General features: G+C 35.4%; 1 protein-coding gene across 1 annotated transcript in view; it reads right to left on the bottom strand.

The window, feature by feature from the left end:
• The window catches only part of LOC127859828 (sodium- and chloride-dependent glycine transporter 2-like), a 69,516-nt gene extending 50,244 nt beyond the window's left edge, over positions 1-19,272 (bottom strand). Inside the window, exons 1-2 of the mRNA XM_052397336.1 lie at positions 19,047-19,272; positions 4,745-5,031 (exon numbers count right to left, since the gene is read on the bottom strand). Coding sequence (XP_052253296.1) covers positions 4,745-4,976 — 232 coding nt within the window. The 5' untranslated portion in view covers positions 4,977-5,031; positions 19,047-19,272. The remainder of the gene's footprint in view (positions 1-4,744; positions 5,032-19,046) is intronic.
• Between the last annotated feature and the right edge of the window lie 549 nt (positions 19,273-19,821).

Raw genomic sequence — 19,821 nt, 5'->3', positions numbered from 1 at the left:
TCATCTATGTATAGAATACCAGGCTCCCGACCTCGTTTACAGATTTTCAATCGGCTCTTGTTATTTGTCAAGGCTGCCGGGAACCAATACAGCTCATGTTCACATGATAGTCATTTATTGTTATGCTTGACGATTTGTACAACTTAAAACAGTCCGAATCTCACTGCTAAATTTCAGTCATAATATATTTGAGTACTGAGCTTAACAAATATCACAAACAGAGAAACAGACTTACACATTAAAAGTTTAATCCAAAAACGCAGTCAAGCACGTGGGAACATTCCATTAAAAGTCAATGACGCCATTTAAACATAAGAATTACCGGCACGCGACACTCAGTTGGGAGAATTACAATTTGGGGTATTTCAGAATGTATGGGTGTGTTACATCAATTTATGTATTTATAATCGAATAAAACACAACAAATCTTGAAATAATTAAGCTATGGCCGGCATAGAACATAAACATGTATTGTTGAAGAATCTCCCACGAAATGTTCGGGAGGTTTTTAAGAGTACAAGTTACTCTCTGTCGTTAGTCAAATTGCAAATTGAGACTGCTGCATAATGGGGAATTAATTGGGATAAATTGCAAATTTAAATTCAGTTAAAAATGTGCATATGCGATAAAAATCGAATAGAAATAACCAAATGCTAAACAGTGACTTATTGTGCGCAAAGGGGATAAAATATAGCAGAACGAATATATACTATTTGTATTGTTATTGTTATGCGTTTATTATATTGCCATGAGACATTGTCCGGTCTTTTAATTATTGATTTCTGATTGGTACTGACATTAGCAGTAACTGATGAAACCTCTTCAGTACTGTCCGAAACCCGTACAATCTATGGATGTTGCAGATGTCCGTAATCTTGCTATTTTAAAATATCTATAAGCAAAGTTAAGCACTGCAATATTGTATTTTAAAGCAATATGTCAACCAAATAATATATTGATTGCTTATTTGCTAGGTTACTGGCTTTAATTTTCTGCCGTCAAATGATATGCATGTGCAGAAGACGTATGTCGACATTTTTTTCGGACAGTCGTTTTCGGATACGATTTTCGTCGATTTTAATTATTTTTTTACGTCTTTTATAACATTTTTATAGAATGACGAATAAACATACAATTTTACGGATGGTCTGGTTGACAATATTTCGCAATGCACTAACCAGAAATTGCACCTAGAAAGACTAAAAAAAGAACAATATGCTAGGGCTCTGCCCTATATTCCCTTTATCCTACATCCTCAGGCTCTTGGCTTAAGTAGTAAAAACATATGAATGAAATGTGTATTTTTGCCAAATTAAACACACGTTTTACAGTTTTTAAGAGAGCCAGTGATTTTGTTGCTTTTTTTCTTACAGCCTGTGCCTTTTGGATTGGGAAAATTGATAAACCATGAAATTGGGAAAAATAGCGCGATAAACCATGAAATTGGGAAACATTATAAATATGATTATAAGAACAGAATTAAAATTATTAAAGTATGTTTGACAGCATTTTTATATTATAAAGTACTTATTTAATGTGTTCTTACAATGAAGACAATGTTAAGTTAATATCCTTCCACATTCATATTGAACTTGCAATAATCTATAGAGATTCTTAAATATACCATTTAATCATAACCTCTTTAATAGTAAGAATTTAATTCAGTATTCTTTTAAATTAAATATCATATGGTGAAAACATTAACACATATTTATAAAAAAAAACGCTTTAGTGGTCTTGCTATGTTAATGATGTATTATATGGAGTTAAAATAATTTATTTCATTTCTTTACCTTTCAACATCTTGCACTTCAATGCTATTTCAGTAAACTGTAAAGCGTGACAAACATAATAAAGCAGAATATGCATATGAATCTGATTTTACACAGATCCACTAACATATAAATCATATCATGTTTGTCTCTTTCCATTTTCGAACGATACTCATCTTAAATGCATTAACTTTGTGAGTAACGGTAGACTAACTCCAATTTCCCAACACTGATTTCCGTGATGCACATTCACTGTGAAGATTTGTAATAAATATTTGTTGTTTTTATCTCAAACGTTATATTTTGCGTTAATTGACACACGCATTAAATTATTCCGTAATAACCATATGATATCCGTTGTTAATTTAAATGTTATTTATCATTTTCGCCGCGCATCGCAAATTCCTCGTCTGCTTGCCGCCATCTTGGGCGTGTGTAAAAACAGGCGTTTACATCGACTATCGTCGGTATCCTCCGCAATATAGAGAGAGATGTGTAAAGCAAAGTAAAATCGTATTCGGCTAAATTCGCGAAAAATACGTAAGTCAGTTGTTTTTCGGCGACGACTCGGCAACTCGATCGGCACTCGTTCGAAATTATTGCTAAATTACATTGTAATCTTATTGGCTTTATTGGGAAAATTTTGTCTTTTTTTGGGAAATTTTAATCAAATTTTTGGGAAAAACGTCATTTTTTGCAATTGGGAAGCAGCCGAATATCGGCTGTAATTTCTGGCAAAAAAAATCACTGAGAGCAATATCTCTTAAACATCATGGCAGTTTAAAATAAAATATTTAGTTTTAGTTAGTGTTTCAGCATATTTTATTTCAGATATATGTATGGTTATTAATTGTGAAACATTAATATTAAAGTACCTTTACGCGTTTGATCAAAGGTCCACTCACTTCTCCTTAATACCATTGGAAGGAGAAGTCACTTCTCCCTAAAATTTTGGGCTAGGATGATCCCTGTGACTCATAATTAATACGAGAAATTAATTGCAAGTGGTAACAATTAATTACTTTGCGAGTAAGTTGTGCAAATAACTCCCAGTTACAATTATGCGATAAAAATTTAATTCCAGTACATGTATATTTCATCTTGTCCATTTATAAAATTGATTCACCTCGTTTTTCTGTCATTTATATTCGACACGATATGCGCTTTAAAAAATGTTTTAGTTCAATTATTTGTGCACACTTCTAAATGTTTCGTCCGATAATCGATACTTAGAAGACTGATGATGGCAACCAGCCGTAATCCTCGTGGACAACGTGAATTTCATGCCTAATTCCGTCAAAACATTTATTCGACTCGTAAAGTGTTTAAACAAATTATCATTGAATACATAACGCAACTGTTAATATTTGTTGAAATCTCAAATGGGAATCATTAAATGTGTAAACCCATTCCCGTAAGTCGATGCGTTTTTAATCCGAAACACACTTCCGAATGTAAATGTTACCACAACGTTAAAATATTCTTGCTTCAAATTACCAGTGAACATTTGTTTTATGTCGAATCTTTTTCTCAATTAAAAAGAGCGCGAAAATTATGCAGCATGTACAACGTCGCGTCATTTGCTTACAAAGCGCGCGTGTATTGAGCGTTTTTACAAGCACACAACACGTCAGGGGATTGACGCATGTTCAGAGGCAATATTTCATCAAATCTATAAATAGTCACTTAAAATTTATTTGAAACTATAGAAAAATGGCAAGGTTTGTGTTAAAGAAATAACTGAGAGCTTTTATCCTACATATTTACCAGATAGTGATTATAAAAACGGAATAAACGGGATTATCGGGTAATAAATAGAAACTTGAAAAATATTAAGTATACAGTAATAGAGTCGGGTTGAAACGGATGTATTGGGGAATCGTTCAAGTCGGGATTTTACGATCTGTGCGGGAAAGTTTTAAAACAATTAAACAATATAAAAAAAATATATATTTTTTTTAATGACTGGGGGATTTTCTTGAAGAGTCATAGCGCACTAAATGACGTCTATTGACACGTTAAATAAAAAAAAATCAACACCCCTCTAGAACCACCCCTATCAGCCCTGGGGCGCCTGACAAAAATCCTGTGGAAAGCACTGTTCTCATTGACAACACTTTAATGTAAACAAGCAAAATTGTTGAATGAAAATCCTCCTACCTTATAAATTGTGTTCATGGCCTGGGTGCAAATTGGTGAGAGACGGACAGACAGAAGGACATAGCAAATTCTATATCCCTTTGCCTTTGGCGGGGGATAACAGGTTGAATATACATTATATTTCATTTGAACAGACAGTAAAGTAAAATTTTTTATAACGGATACTAGCGCATATCGTTAAAACTTATCTAGAACTCGAACATCCCTTCTGGTTGGACACTTAACAGTTTGGCCATGGTTGCCCACCCAAGATCTTTCAAAGCATCTTCCACATAGTACAAATGAACTTTATCAGAAAATTAGGGACCAACCACAAATATCAGGGGCAATATGCTAGAGGCCCATGCTGTTTTCATCCTTGGTTATATACCATCCGCACTTGCTAAAGGCAGAGGTTCTATATAAATTGCACACACTTCTTTTTAGAAGTATCACCATCTGAACAAGCTAAAGCATAACTCCTTTCACACCTTTATAATGTAATACAGCAGAAAAAACTCAACTTCTAACACTCCGCCAACATCAATGCTTCATTGACATTTTTATTAAACCTTTCCCACTCAGACGCAACGTGAAAATGTCTACAGATATGTGCAAAAAGCATAAAACCAGAACAGCCAGCAAGTAACTCGCAGTCTGTTCAGGCTTTACTCTGTTTGCTGCTTATCAGTATCTAAGGGTTGGAAATGAAGCCATTTCAACTTGAATCTAGTAAGAAAAGTCTTTAATTAAATGAAACTTTCTAAGGGACTACAAATATGTAAAAAAACGGATCTACATGGTAAAGAGTCACTTGATTCTACAATCTTTACCTCCTCCATTCCTGTAGCAGACGTAGGGGAATCGCCACACGTTTCCAAGTCCAACAGCATAACTCAGGCACGAGAGAACAAAGTCCATTTTCCGAGACCAATTACCCCGCTCCTTATTCTCGTCTTCATCCGAGCTTGACAAATTTTCATCACTGTTATCTTCATAGATTTTATCTCCATTTTCGTCTTTTTTCTTGAGATGATATTGGTATTCCTGTTTGTTGTGTGACATGATGCTAACTGTGCTGTCTCCTGCTCAAGGCTTTCTAATGGGATGCGGTCCACGTCTGAAAGTCCATAAGATAACAGTACTGGTAATAATAAGTTTAAGAGGCTATTTCTATTTCCTTAAACATTAATTAAAAAGCCAACAAGGGCTGTTTGTAAAACATGCATGCCCCCCATATGGGCTCTCCGTTGTAGTGACAGCCATTGTGTGAATATGTTTTTTGTCACTGTGACCTTGACCTTTGACCTAGTGACCTGAAATCAATAGGGGTCTTCGATCTGCCAGTCATGATCAATGTACCTATGAAGTTTCATGATCCTAGGAATAAGCGTTCTTGAGTTATCATCCAGAAACCATTTTACTATTTCAGGTCACCGTGACCTTAACCTTTGACCTAGTGACTTGAAAATCAATAGGGGTCATCTGCCAGCCATTGTCAATCTACCTATCAAGTTTCATGATCCTTGCCATAAGCGTTCTTGAGTTATCATCCGGAAACCATTTTACTATTTCCGGTCACCGTGACCTTGACCTTTGACCTAATGACCTCAATATCAATAGGGGTCATCTAAGAGTCATGATCAATCTACCTATCAAGTTTAATGATCCTAGGAATAAGCGTTTTTCAGTTATCATCCGGAAACCATTTTACTATTTCTGGGCACCGTGAACTTGACCTTTGACCTAGTGACCTCAAAATCGATAGGGGTCATCTGCGAGTCATGATCAATGTACCTATGAAGTTTCATGATCCTAGGCATTAGCGTTCTTGAGTTATCATCCGGAAACCATTTTACTATTTCGGGTCACCATGACCTTGACCTTTGACCTAGTGACCTCAAAATCAATAGGGGTCATCTGCGAGTCATGATCAATGTACCAATGAAGTTTTATGATCCTAGCCATTAGCGTTCTTGAGTTATCATCTGGAAACCATTTTACTATTTCAGGTCACCGTGACCTTGACCTTTGATATAGTGACCTGAAAATCATTAGGGGTCAACTGGGAGTCATGATCAATCTACCTATCAAGTTTCATTATCCTAGTCATAAGCGTTCTTGAGTTATCATCCGGAAACTATTTTACTATTTCAGGTCACCGTGACCTTGACCTTTGACCTTGTGACCTGTAAATCAATAGGGATCATCTGCGAGTCATGATCAATGTACTATGAAGTTTCATGATCCTAGGCATAAGCGTTCTTGAGTTATCATCCGGAAACCATTTACTATTTCAGGTCATCGTGACCTTGACCTTTGACCTAGTGACTTGAGAATCAATAGGAGTCATCTGCCAGCCATTATCAATCTACCTACGAAGTTTCATGATTCTAGGCATAAGCGCTCTTGAGTTATTATCCAGAAATCATTTTACTATTTCGGGTCACTGTGACCTTGACCTTTGACCTAGTGACCTGAAAATCATTAGGGGTTATCTGCAAGTCATGATCAATCTACCTATCAAGTTTCATGATCCTGGGCCTAAGCTTTCTTGAGTTATCATCTGGAAACCATTTTACTATTTCGGGTAACTGTGACCTTGACGTTTGACCTAGTGACCTAAAAATCAATAGGGGTCATCTGGGAGTCATGATCAATGTACCTATGAAGTTTCATGATCCTAGGCCCAAGCGTTCTTGAGTTATCATCCGGAAACCACCTGGTGGACGAACCAACAGACCGACATGTGCAAAGCAATATACCCCCTCTTCTTCGAAGGGGGGCATAAAAAAACAGCAAGATATGTGTTTGTCAGAAACTGTTTGTCCCCTTTTTCGCCGCTTTGAAGCTATATATTTGACCTTTGACCTTGAAGGATGACCTTGACCTTTCGCCACTCAAAATGTGCAGCTTCACGAGATACACATGCATGCCAAATATCAAGTTGCTATCTTCAATATTGCAAAAGTTATTGCAAATGTTAAAGTTGGGGCAAACAAACAAACACACAAACAAACAAACCAACAGACAGGGCAAAAACAATATGTCTCCCACTATAGTGGTGGGGGACATACAAATCCAAATAAGGAATAATTTAATATTAGAAATGTTTCTTACAAGCAACTTAAACTTGTGTTCCTTTTTTATGATTACTTATTTTATAATTGTGTTTATGCATTAACATGCAAGTAAGACAATGATTTTCAACTTCGATCAACTACTCCTTTGCATATTTAATTTTGTGTTGACTGATTTGGAACAAACTTCACTGCTGTTTTTGTAAAAATTAATCACAATTGGCAATTGAAAATTTGTTTGGGGGAGTAATACGGATTTAAGGCTACTACTGCTACTTCCTAAAATAGTTGTGGTTGTGATGAAGCTCTGAAATCCGTTCACAATAATCATTTCAAATCTGTGGTCGTGATGAAGCTCTGAAATCCGTTCACAATAATCATTTCAAATCTGTGGTCGTGATGAAGCTCTGAAATCCGTTTACAATCATCATTTCAAATCTATCAGTTGTATGGAGGAGTAAGCACTGCTATTATTTACGTCTGAACTACAAAATGGATACATAGGCTGCCACTTCAACCTTGACCTTAAAGTTGCACCTGGTCAATAAAGAGATTATAATAAGTATATTAGACTATAAGTCTATTATTAACTTAAGTCTCAAGTGCGGGTTTTGGAACTAACACTAATATCGAAATAAGAAACAAACATTTGAACAGTTTTACATTCATGTTACATCAAATTATAATATGGTACAATCTTGTAAAGTTCTAAAATCCCTGACCACTACATTCCCAACATTACAAGCGAACATGCCTTTACAATACCAGTTATTTAAACCGACCACTATCCATTTCTGTTCATAACTAGTGACCTGAAAATCAATAGGGGTCATCTGCCAGTCATGATCAATGTACCTATGAAGTTTCATGATCCTTGGCATAAGCGTTCTTGAGTTATCTTCCGGAAACCATTTTACTATTTCGGGTCACCGTGACCTTGACCTTTGACCTAATGACCTCAAAATCGATAGGGGTCATCTGCGAGTCATGATCAATGTACCTATGAAGTTTCATGATCCTAGGCATAAGCGTCCTTGAGTTATCATCCGGAAACCATTTTACTATTTCGGGTCACCATGACCTTGACCTTTGACCTAGTGACCTCAAAATCAATAGGGGTCATCTGCGAGTCATGATCAATGTACCTATGAAGTTTCATGATCCTAGGCCTAAGCGTTCTTGAGTTATCATCCGGAAACCATCTGGTGGACGGACGGACGGACATACGGCGGACCGAAATGTCTTAAACAAAATACCCCCTCTTTTTCAAAGGGGGGCATAAAAATATAAATAAACAAGAGATTGCCAAGCAATATTGTCCCCTACTGGTGAAACTCCACCAGAGCTCCAGATAAGGGCCGTACAGCCGTAAATACGCCTTTTTCATGAAAATTTACGCATTTATTTTTATAAACTGGACATACAATAACGACTTTAATAGCCATTTTACGCATTTACGAAAAAAATCTGGCCATACCCATATGTCTTCGTCAGCGCGGCGTGATTTGTTGGTCTCTAACCTTACGGCGCTTTTCGTTAATTTAAATTACCGAAAAGTTGTAGACTGGGTTCATATCGTATTGTCTATTCTGTGGCGTGATTTCCTGTAACTTGTAAATCCGTCAAAAACAATATGTCTGCGTGCAATGTAATGCGGACTTAACCGAAAGCGGTTCAAATCAACACTTTGTTGTCATATAATGACTACATACGGTGTCGTCTAACCGTCCTGACATTAAATCGGTAAACCCAGAAAAAGACATTATCGCCCCGATATTAAACGATTTGATTGCATCGGTGGCTTAAAACGTTAGAAAACACAATGGAAAACGAATGAGACAGTGAAATAAGTGTTCATTTACTTAGCTTACTAGTTGGCTTGTGTTTTCTTGTCAAGAAAAATGAAGAAAAAGTATTAGTCATGAGTTTTAATGTGTAGTTGTATTTGCATCATAATTCAGAATGGAAAACCTAATACAATAACTGTTTAAGAAGCTACATATATTTATTATAATTGCTGCAAATGTTTTTGTAAAGTCAGTTATACACCCTTCAATATCCAAGAACACAGGAAGTACAGTACTACCTGTATTTTTGGATATGGTAGTACAGGTACTAATTATCCCCCGCCAGAGGCGGAGGGATATTGTTTTGGCATTGTCCGTCCGTCTGTCCGTCCGTCCGGCTGTCCGTCCGTCCGGCACTTTTGTGTCCGGAGCCATATCTTGGAAGTGCTTTGGCAGATTTCATTGAAACTTGGTATGAGTATATATACATGTATGCATAAGAGGATGATGCACGCCAAATGGCATTGTACACCATCTGTTAAAAACAGAGTTATGGCCCTTTGTATCTTGAAAAAATGCTTTTTACTATAGGCACTTTTGTGTCCGGAGCCATATCTTGGAAGTGCTTTGGCGGATTTCATTGAAACTTGGTATGAGTATATATATGCATAAGAGGATGATGCACGCCAAATTGCATTGTACACCATCTGTTAAAAACAGAGTTATGGCCCTTTGTATCTTGAAAAAATGCTTTTTACTATAGGCACTTTTGTGTCCGGAGCCATATCTTGGAAGTGCTTTGGTGGATTTCATTGAAACTTGGTATGAGTATATATATGCATAAGAGGATGATGCATGCCAAATGGCATTGTATACCATCTGTTAAAAACAGAGTTATGGCCCTTTGTATCTTGAAAAAATGCTTTTTACTATAGGCACTTTTGTGTCCGGAGCCATATCTTGGAAGTGCTTTGGCGGATTTCATTGAAACTTGGTATGAGTATAAATCCCCCGCCAGATGCGGAGGGATATTGTTTTGGCATTGTCTGGCTGTCCGTTCGTCCGTCAGTTTTGTGTCCAGAGCCATATCTTGGAAGTGCTTTGGCAGATTTCATTAAAACTTGGTATGAGTATATATATGGATAAGAGGATGATGCACGCCAAATGGCATTGTACATTATTGAATAATAGCTGAGTTTTGGCCCTTTGTATTTGAAAAAATGCTTTTTTTGTGTGTCCAGAGCCATATCTGGAAGTGTGTCCAGAAGTATATTGGCGGGGGATATCAATTCAACGAATTTGCTTGTTGATTTTAAGCGTTACTCCTTGTCTTTCTGTCAGTGGCAGTACCGTCACTCATTTCACAAATCCTTATCTTGAGCTCTGCTCCACCATTGATAGTAAAAAAAAAAAAAAAAAAATTATTTGTTGCCATAGCAACCAGAATTCTTGACAAAGGAACGAAATGAAATGACGTGCATACTCTCCATATTGCCATCTATCCATGTTTCAAGTTTCATGAAAAAATATGAAGAACTTTTAAAGTTATCGCAGGATCCAGAAAAGTGTGACGGACAGACTGACAGACTGACACACGGAGCGCAAACCATAAGTCCCCTCCGGTTTCACCGGTAGGGGACAATAAATATAAAAATATAAATGCAGACACCACTTACCCGGTAACAGAATTCTATCAACAGCAATGAAATTACGCAAAAGTCATCACCTTTCCAGTTTTGCACCACTAATAAAGTGATTCATTATATTAACTCACACACATGTTAGTAATTTGGTCAGAGATCAGCACTAGTAATCCATGATACAATCAGGATTCTGTGTAAAGACCATTCAATATAAATTGGAAATTTCCTATAGGCTTTCTATCTACATGCCAGACAGATTCTATATCGTGCTTCATAACATTACAACATGAGTGGTTTCTAAACTACTAGCTGATGTGCAAATATTGACCATCTTTCATCTCAACTGAATACATCCGTACTAACCCTTTCCAACTCAGAAGCAAAGTGAAAATGACTGTGCAAACAGCATAAAACCAGAACAGCCTGCTAGTAAATCGAGTAACTCGCAGTCTATTCAGGTTTTATGCTGTTTGCTGCTCATCAGATTTTAAAGATTGGAAATGAAGCCTTTTACAACTTGAATCTAGTAACAAAGGTCTTTAGTTAAACTTATTTGTCCAAGGGACTACAAATGTGTCAAAATACATGTACGTATCCTAAGTGATAAAGTGTTAAACAAACACTGCGCACTTATTGAAGTGTTGTTTTTTGTCAGATCATGATTGTGCTGTGTCGTGTTTACTTTATTGTTGTTTTTGTGTCTGATCATGCGTTGTGAGTTTAATGTAAATATTGATATCATTAAAAACAAACTGTGAATTACATTACAGAACAGAACAAAAAGTTAATGCATATAACTTGAACAAGTCCAATTCATAGTTTATATATATACAAAACTGACAATATATTAGCAAAGAGCACATGCATTGCAGTGCCAAAGTGACCAAAATATAAGTATATATATTTAGTGAATTACGTTGTATATTTGTAGAATGTTAACATGACAATAAACATTGATTTTTCTTTCAGCTAATGGTAACAAAATAACAGTTAGTTTAAACCTATTTATTTTAGCTACCTTGGCGAAATGTTGTTCATGATTTCATGAACACTTCAAGCCAATCAGGAATTGTTCATGAACCGTTCTCAAAAAGTTCCTGATCTTGGTTCATGAACTTTTGGACATGAACTGTTCTTAACACATGTTCATGAACAGTTTATGAATTTTTGTTGAACACTTCAAAGTTCATGAACAGTTCTTCGTCTAACCATAAATACTTAGTAATGAACATTTCATAAACAACAAGGGCTGTTTGTAAAACATGCATGCCCCCCATATGGGCTGTCCGTTGTAGTGGCAGCCATTGTGTGAATACGTTTTTTGTCACTGTGACCTTGACCTTTGACCTAGCGACCTGAAAATCAATAGGGGTCATCTGCGAGTCACGATCAATGTACCTATGAAGTGCCATGATCCTAGGCCAAAGCGTTCTTGAGTTATCATCTGAAAATCATTTTACTATTTCAGGTCACCGTGACCTTGACCTTTGACCTTGTGACCTCAAAATCAATAGGGGTCATCTGCGAGTCATGATCAATCTACCTGTGAAGTTTCATGATCCTAGGTATATGCGTTCTTGAGTTATCATCCGAAAACCATTTTAATATTTCGGGTCACCGTGACCTTGACCTTTGACCTAGTGACCTCAAAATCAATAGGGGTCATCTGCGAGTCATGATCAATCTACGCATGAAGTTTCATGATCCTAGGCGTATGCATTCTTGAGTTATCATCCGGAAACCATTTTACTATTTCGGGTCACCGTGACCTTGACCTTTGACCTAGTGACCTCAAAATCAATTGGGTTCATCTGCAAGTCATGATCAATCTACCCATGAAGTTTCATGATCCTAGGCATATGGGTTCTTGAGTTATCATTCAAAAAACATTTTACTATTTTGGGTCACCGTGACCTTGACCTTTGACCTAGTGACCTCAAAATCAATAGGGGTCATCTGCGAGTCATGATCAATGTACCTATGAAGTTTCATGATCCTAGGCCCAAGCGTTCTTGAGTTATCGTCTGACAACCACCTGGTGGACGGACCGACAGACCGACATGAGCAAAGCAATATACCCCCTCTTCTTCGAAGGGGGGCATAATTAATTCTGATGACTTTTCTGAGACAGACTTTGAGGATCCATCAGGAATAATTCATGAATTCCTTTGTGCTAGATGTTTCATAAATATTTTTGAAAGTAATATTGAAATGTCTAGCATACTAATCTTGTAGATTTGTGAAACCTGTGAAGTTAGTATGAATATGCATAGTACTTTCACCACTGTAGGTAAGAGTTCTTGTCCTGTTCTAGAGAATTTTAAGAACATTTGTACAAGAACTGTTCAAGAACAGCCTTCAGGAACAGTTCAATAACTTTTTAAGGACCTTTCCTGTTCTTGAATTATTCTTAAACTATTCTTGGACACTTTAAGAACTTTTTTGAACAACATGTTTCCTTCTGATGTTTTTAAACAGGTCTACACAATGTTTTTGAACATATGATGGACTTTTCAAGAATCAAATATGTTCTTAAAAGGATCTGTCATTGTTCTTGGAAGACTTAAAAGACAAGTTTAAGAACGTTTTAAGGACATCTTATTTCAAGAACAGTTTAAGATGATATCAAGAACTCAAACATGTACATTGCATTGTTGTTTTTACAAAGGAAGAATATTGTGTGCACAGGAAGTTGAAACGGAAGGCACATGGTTTATGTTATATTTGAAAATGTAAGTCTTTAATAAATTACCGGCTGAACTGATCAGCCAAAATGGTTCCATTTCAAGTTCTTTGGCACTGTAAGTGTAACCATTTCAGGGAAACCATTGATTAGTAAATGATTCTTGAACTGAAAATGAGACTATTCATAATCTTTTCAATACATGAATTATTCATGAACATATAGTGCAAAGTTGTATTATGAAATTTAAAGAGTATTATCAAACCACTTGTATCTCAGTTATTAGTGTTATATTTAACTTATTGTTATATGTTGCTATCAATATGTTAAGTGCTTATACAAGACTTGTTTCTTCTTACCCTGACCTGTTTGTTGAGCTTTGGTAACACTTATGATAACCTTTGCATAAATTGACAAATTCTTGTTCATGAATAGTTCATGAACACTTCATGCCACCTCAGTTCATGAACTCTTGAAGAACTATGGTTCATGAACTATTCACTGACAGTCCGTGAACAGAAAATGCATGAGCCATTGAAACATAGAAGAAAAATGTTCATGAACTGTTCATGAACAGCAAAACCCTGAAGAATTTTTCAAGAATTGTGTTGTTCATGAACTGTTCAAGAACACTTCATGCCATTGGTGTTCATGAATAGTTCATGAACATTTCATGTCATAATGGTTCAAGAATAGTTCATGAACACTTCATGCCATAAGGGTTCAAGAATAGTTCATGAACACTTCATGCCATTAGGTTTCAAGAATATTTCATGAACACTTCATGCCATTAGTGTTCATGAACTAAAATTTCAAGAACATTTCACATACGTGGCTCATTCTCTGTTCACTGACTATTCATGAACAATTCATGAACTCAGTTCATGAATTATTCATGAACTGCAGAACAACATTTCGCAGGGGTCAATTGCATTGAAAGCCTAAGGCTTTTTACAAATACTTTCGAGTCCGTTTCCTAGGACCTGAGAACCAGTACTTGGTGTCTATTGGGGAAACCTACAGAACGCTACCACAGTGGGGATCAAACCCGTGACCTCCCGATCACTAGGCGGACAACATTCCGGGTAACCCAAGTCACCACTGCGACCTTCACCGCATTAGTATTTACTCAGCGATTCTTTTCCTTCTTTATTAAGTACCGGAAAATGGCACTTTCCAAATTGGGAAAAAACTACAAATTTCCCCAATTGCTGTACAAACAAATCCAAATATAAGTTTTCCCTTTTTTTTCTTTCTTTTTATAAATATGAAATATTTAGTAAGTTTCCTTAAGCAGCTCTATGGCTTGAACCTAAGTAAAAATAATATTGACAACTTGACAGCACTAAGTTAACAATGTAAGAGTATTTTGGAGCACAAAATCAAATACACTAATTTTCCAATGTGAAGACTTCATGGAGTTAATTTGCCCGCTTTCAGTTTTTTTCGCATACGGTAATTTGTTCCCAATTAGGCTGGTACCGGTACTTTTCCCAATCGGGAAAAAAAAAATGCTGTTACTGCATTCATATCTTATTTATATTACAGCAATTTAAGCTTGCCACTGACAGATATACAGAAAATAACAGTTACATGTATATAGAGGAGGGGGCATTATTTAACAATACAAGTATGTATAACATACATCAGAGCTCCAGATAAGGGTCGTATTTTTCGTAATTCCGAATTATTTTCAAGTCCGTTACCTATTTATTTTAAAATTGTGTCGTACCGTTAAGAATAACAAAAAACAGTTACGAATATTGTTTTTACATCGGTTCGTATCAATTTTTATTGAGTTCTTTTCGCGTATTAAAGATCTTTCGGTGCTTATAAAGAAATGGTTATTGGGTTTGTTTAACAAAGCGCATTTTTTGCCAATAAAAGTGGCGTGTACAGTCTATCTGTCAAAAAACAATGGTGGCGCCCAGAGAGCGTCCTAAAAAACTGCAAGGCGTGCAAAAACACGCTTTTAACATAGCGTACGCAAAGTGAGCTGAAGTTGAATGTTAAGAAAGACATTATAGAAAAGATCTTATACGATGTTGTATGTTCAGTTTCCCACACCGTCAGAAAAGCTATAAAAAACGCGACACGACGGGTCCAAACTTAAACAAAAAAACATTGAACAAGTGGAAGAAACAATTCCCTTGGCTAATCGTTGAAAACATTGAAGGGGAGACCCCTTTTAATTATGAAATATGTAAAAATTCATCGCAGGCATGCAATCTAAGCACAGTTTGGGCATATGAATGTATTTGAAAAATAAAATTGCATAATACTGAATAGACACTGTTGAACTCGTATAAATACAGTTGCTGGTATGTTTATCTTGATTTTTTTGCATGAAAATAACCATTATTATTTATTTTTAGGTCATTTAGAAAAGTTAAGAATTATTTTCAGAAACTTAGTAGTAACGTTAACAATAAAATTTCAGAGTTAAGAATTATTTTTGAAAATCTGGTAGTAACGTTAAGAATTTCACATAACCTTATCTGGAGCTCTGTACATTACATGAAAAAACTAATAATTTCACACTGCATGAGTGGCACAACCATTTATAATTAAGTTTAAGCATGTTGTTATCATCATGAGTTAAATACCAGTATGTCATGATTTTTCCCTGTATTAAATTCTCTAATTTGTCAATGCAAATTGGAATGTGTATTCACTACAGTTAAGTTTGTTGGGGCATTTCTTTCATGTTTGTTTGTACTTTGAATTAAGTTTTTGTCTGTGGCAAGTTTAAATTGCTGTAATATGATATGAATGCAGTAAATACTAATGCGGTGAATTATAGTATAGATACTTATTTCATCAAGATGTAGCTCTCCTTACAATAAGGAAGTCTTTATATTACAAGTCAGTTTGATATGAATTTGTTTACAAGAAAAGAACCAACTTTTGAACTTTATAATATACAAGAAAAGAACCAACTTTTGAAATTTATATACTAAGACAGCAAAGTCATACACTGTAATTAATATTTATTTATTTATTAATTAACAAAGCCCAAACCCAATTTTCACCATTATGGGAATGGGGCTTGGTCCCTTTGGATTGGAAAAAAGCGTTTTGACTAAAATTGAGAAATAAGTGTTTTTGATTTTTTGCTACAAAATACTTTAAAATTGAGAATACAATTATTGCATTATCACATTTACTATGGTTTAACTTATAGAACTGGATAGATGAACTAAATGTTGAGACTAACATTTTTTTATTTTTGGAGGGAAAACTTTATTCGGGAATTTGTGGGTCCCATTTGGGAAAAATAAATACTTTTTTCTATTGGGAATGGGTCCCCCTACTGGACCCAAATTTGAATGAAAAAAATCACTGACACCCTACCAATTATTTCTAAAGAATATTTTTATAAATAATTTCAAAATTATTTCATTGTGTATGCATTGTGTACACACAAGTCTAACTGACCTGTGTACTAACGCGAAAGGAATTGTGGGTAGCACTTCTTTTACGAGTGAAAAGTGAAAGCAAAAGTAACTCAGGTAATCGTGCTTCTGATAATCGCTATCAGTCTTAATAGAGATTCAAAATCACATTTAAACATAATTAAATAACATTACTTAAGCCTTTTCAAAACATTCCTTTTAAAACACATAATAAAAACGATTTTTCTTTCGTTACTAACATTTTCATTCCTCTGCAGAACTATACTTTGGCTGAAGCATAATTCCCCAAACCAGGGGAATGTGATACGTCTTACATGTAGTATAGAGGTGACAATAACGTAGTGACGTCACCATCTATGTATAGAATGTTGTGTATGACTTTGCTTTATTGAAAGATATTCCAATCATTGGCAGATAAGCATTTGATAAAATGTGGTAAGAATTTTTTAATTTGCACCCAAACAAACAGAGGACGTTTTCACGTTGCTGTCTATAAAACAATAAAAATTGGCACAATAACATGTGCATCACTTTGTCAAACTAAGGCATGAACATGCAGGGGTTTTTCTGCCTATTTTGGGAAAAGGAGTCTGACCAAATTGGGAATTTTTATCGACAAAATTGTCTATTTTGGGAATTTTCGAGTCGATGAAACGGTCAATTTGGGAATTTTATCATGCTTAAATAAGTAAGTGGTTTTACAAAATAAACAACATGTTTTATTTGTTATTTTGTCTTCAAAAACAAACACTGGTAACAGGTAAGTAAGTCACACAAGTCACAGCATGATTTTTCTTTGCTTTCTTAAAATAACATTAGACAGAAATTAGCAACACATACAAATAAAATTGTATTATTTCCAATTGGATTCTTCCACTCATAGCCACAATAGGCAAGCCAGTTACATTTAACAAAACATTTATTTTACTGCTACATTATTAATTTATTTAACGACTATATCATTCTACCTGATACTTCACAGATCATTACATTAGCACCATCAAATCCAACAAATCTACACCGCCGTATGTCGATCCCTTTTCCAATGCAACACTGCTGTAGTACTTATTGTTATGGGAAGCCATGCTTGAAAATAAGCGTCTACAGATTTGGACTAGAATGTGTATTGTGCGGCTCTATATACTTGTTATAATGCGGAACAGTTCGAACCTTATCGCTGTCAATATTGGCAGATGCATCCGGCAAATACACCTGCTAAAATCTGAGTCGCTAAAGGCTTAATTACGTCGCGGATGAAGGGAAGTCACTCTTTCGATATAAATTATGTTTACTTTTAACGATTTTGAAAGAATTTTTTTTTTTGGAATTGGGAAATATGTAATCAAAATTCGATTGGGAACGGGTCCGTTTGCTTTGGGAATGCCTCCGTTGTCCGGAGGCGCAGACAGTGCAGAAAAACCCCTGACATGTATCCCTTCATTATTTACAGAGTGAAGTGGTTGTCTCTTACCAGTATACATGCATATTTTCCCAAATAATGTAAATTAAATTGCCTGGTTTTATGACCATTAACAGGTTGTAAAACACATGTGTGTGATGTTTCACCTGATTTACGCAAATAGGTTGATTTCTGGAAAAAAATAACATTGCCAGAAAAGTAAGAGTTATTAATTATTGGGGGGTAAATCTAGGTGTCCGAAAATTGGAGTCACACAAAATAATTATTTTGGTTTAAAAAAAAAGGCGCTAGAAAACTTAAGATTTTTAAAGAATGTATTTTGGCTAATCAGGGACGACACTTTCCGCCTAAACTTGATTTTTGCTAAGAAGAGACTGTAAAAAAACACATCTTAACAGTGCTAAGTGTTGTCCCTGATTAGCCTGTGCTAATGATAATATCATATCAAAAACTTATTGCTAGACATCAGTTTACTTTTTGTAATTTCCTTTTTCTGCGCAAATTCTTTGCTTTTTTTAATTAAAGCGATTTTTGCCATTCATAAAACATTATAATGGAGTTTTTTGTAAAGAAATATCAAAGTATTCACATTGTTAACAGTATTTACAATCAAACTGTTGTTTTTTATACCAAATGAAAATCAAATATTAATGCCTGCATGTGGATCTAGTATAAAGAAGAAATATCTTTGAACTAGTAAATTTTACTAAATATAAGATATGTGAAGGAAGTAAAAAAAGATATCACATTATCATTATTTGTAAGCATATTGTAGCAATAGGTAATTTAATACTTTGTTTTCAATCTATACCGATTATTTATCTATATCTTACTACCTAATTCCTACTTCCAATTCTATGACTATGAGTATGAAATAATATGTAACAAAAATGGATATAACATATAACTTTATTAATTGCTTGTAGCTTAAATACACGGCAAATATAAACCGAGATACAAAATGCTAAATATCGATCGCGCACTGTTAGTGTTCATTTATCAAAAAACGTGTCTGTGATCTTTTTGTCGTTGACAACTTTAAATAAGAAACAATGTGCATGTAACTCTAAAATTCTTAAGAATATCACAATAAAATAATAAATTACCTGTTTAACATGAACATGTAAGTTGAATTCCGTATTCGATAGTAACTTTAATAATACCCCTCACAGACAAAACCAAACTTGTTTCGCCTGTTATTGCATTGACACCGGTCTGACTGACAACACCGCACTACTTTTGAGAATACTCTTTGGATGATTAATTTATTTGGAAAACAACGACCGTGTAGTACTTTTCCAGACCACTAGCATTGTGTCACACCGGTCTTACTGACAATAACGTAGTGACGTCACCATCTATGTATAGAATGGACCACTAGTACATTTCCATCCTCAATCGGGACACCTCGGACAATTCCGCCATATCGGCGACGCAATCGTGATACATCGGCTATCTCGGATTCCTCCGTAAGATAGGCCTCGTGGCTAACGGTCGCCATATTGCCTTGTATTACTACTTTACTACCCAAAAGGTTGTCAGTCTATTGTTATGAGGCTGTATACAATGCGCGTTGAACTAGCGCCAAACCTTTTACCGAAACTTTGATATTAAGAGCACTATTAACGTTCATTTGTGTTGCATTTTGACCTATTATCCAAGTGATTTACTTTTCCATTATTATTTAATCACCCTATCATCCAATTTTTAAGATGAAATTACGGTGTTTACAAAACCAACCAAACCGAAAGTGAAACTGGATGCATTACGTTTCGCGATGTAAACATTAAATATTTGTTCAGTTTGAGGAAGCGAATCGATAATAGACGTTGGAATATGTATGCAATACAGACTATCATTGCCGATTGTAGTACTGGCTAA

The sequence above is a fragment of the Dreissena polymorpha genome, chromosome 15 (genome assembly GCF_020536995.1).
Source record: "Dreissena polymorpha isolate Duluth1 chromosome 15, UMN_Dpol_1.0, whole genome shotgun sequence".
NCBI classification, from domain to species: Eukaryota; Metazoa; Mollusca; class Bivalvia; order Myida; family Dreissenidae; genus Dreissena; species Dreissena polymorpha.
Note: the sequence above shows the minus strand (reverse complement) of the source record. Positions and strands in the feature narration are given on the sequence as shown.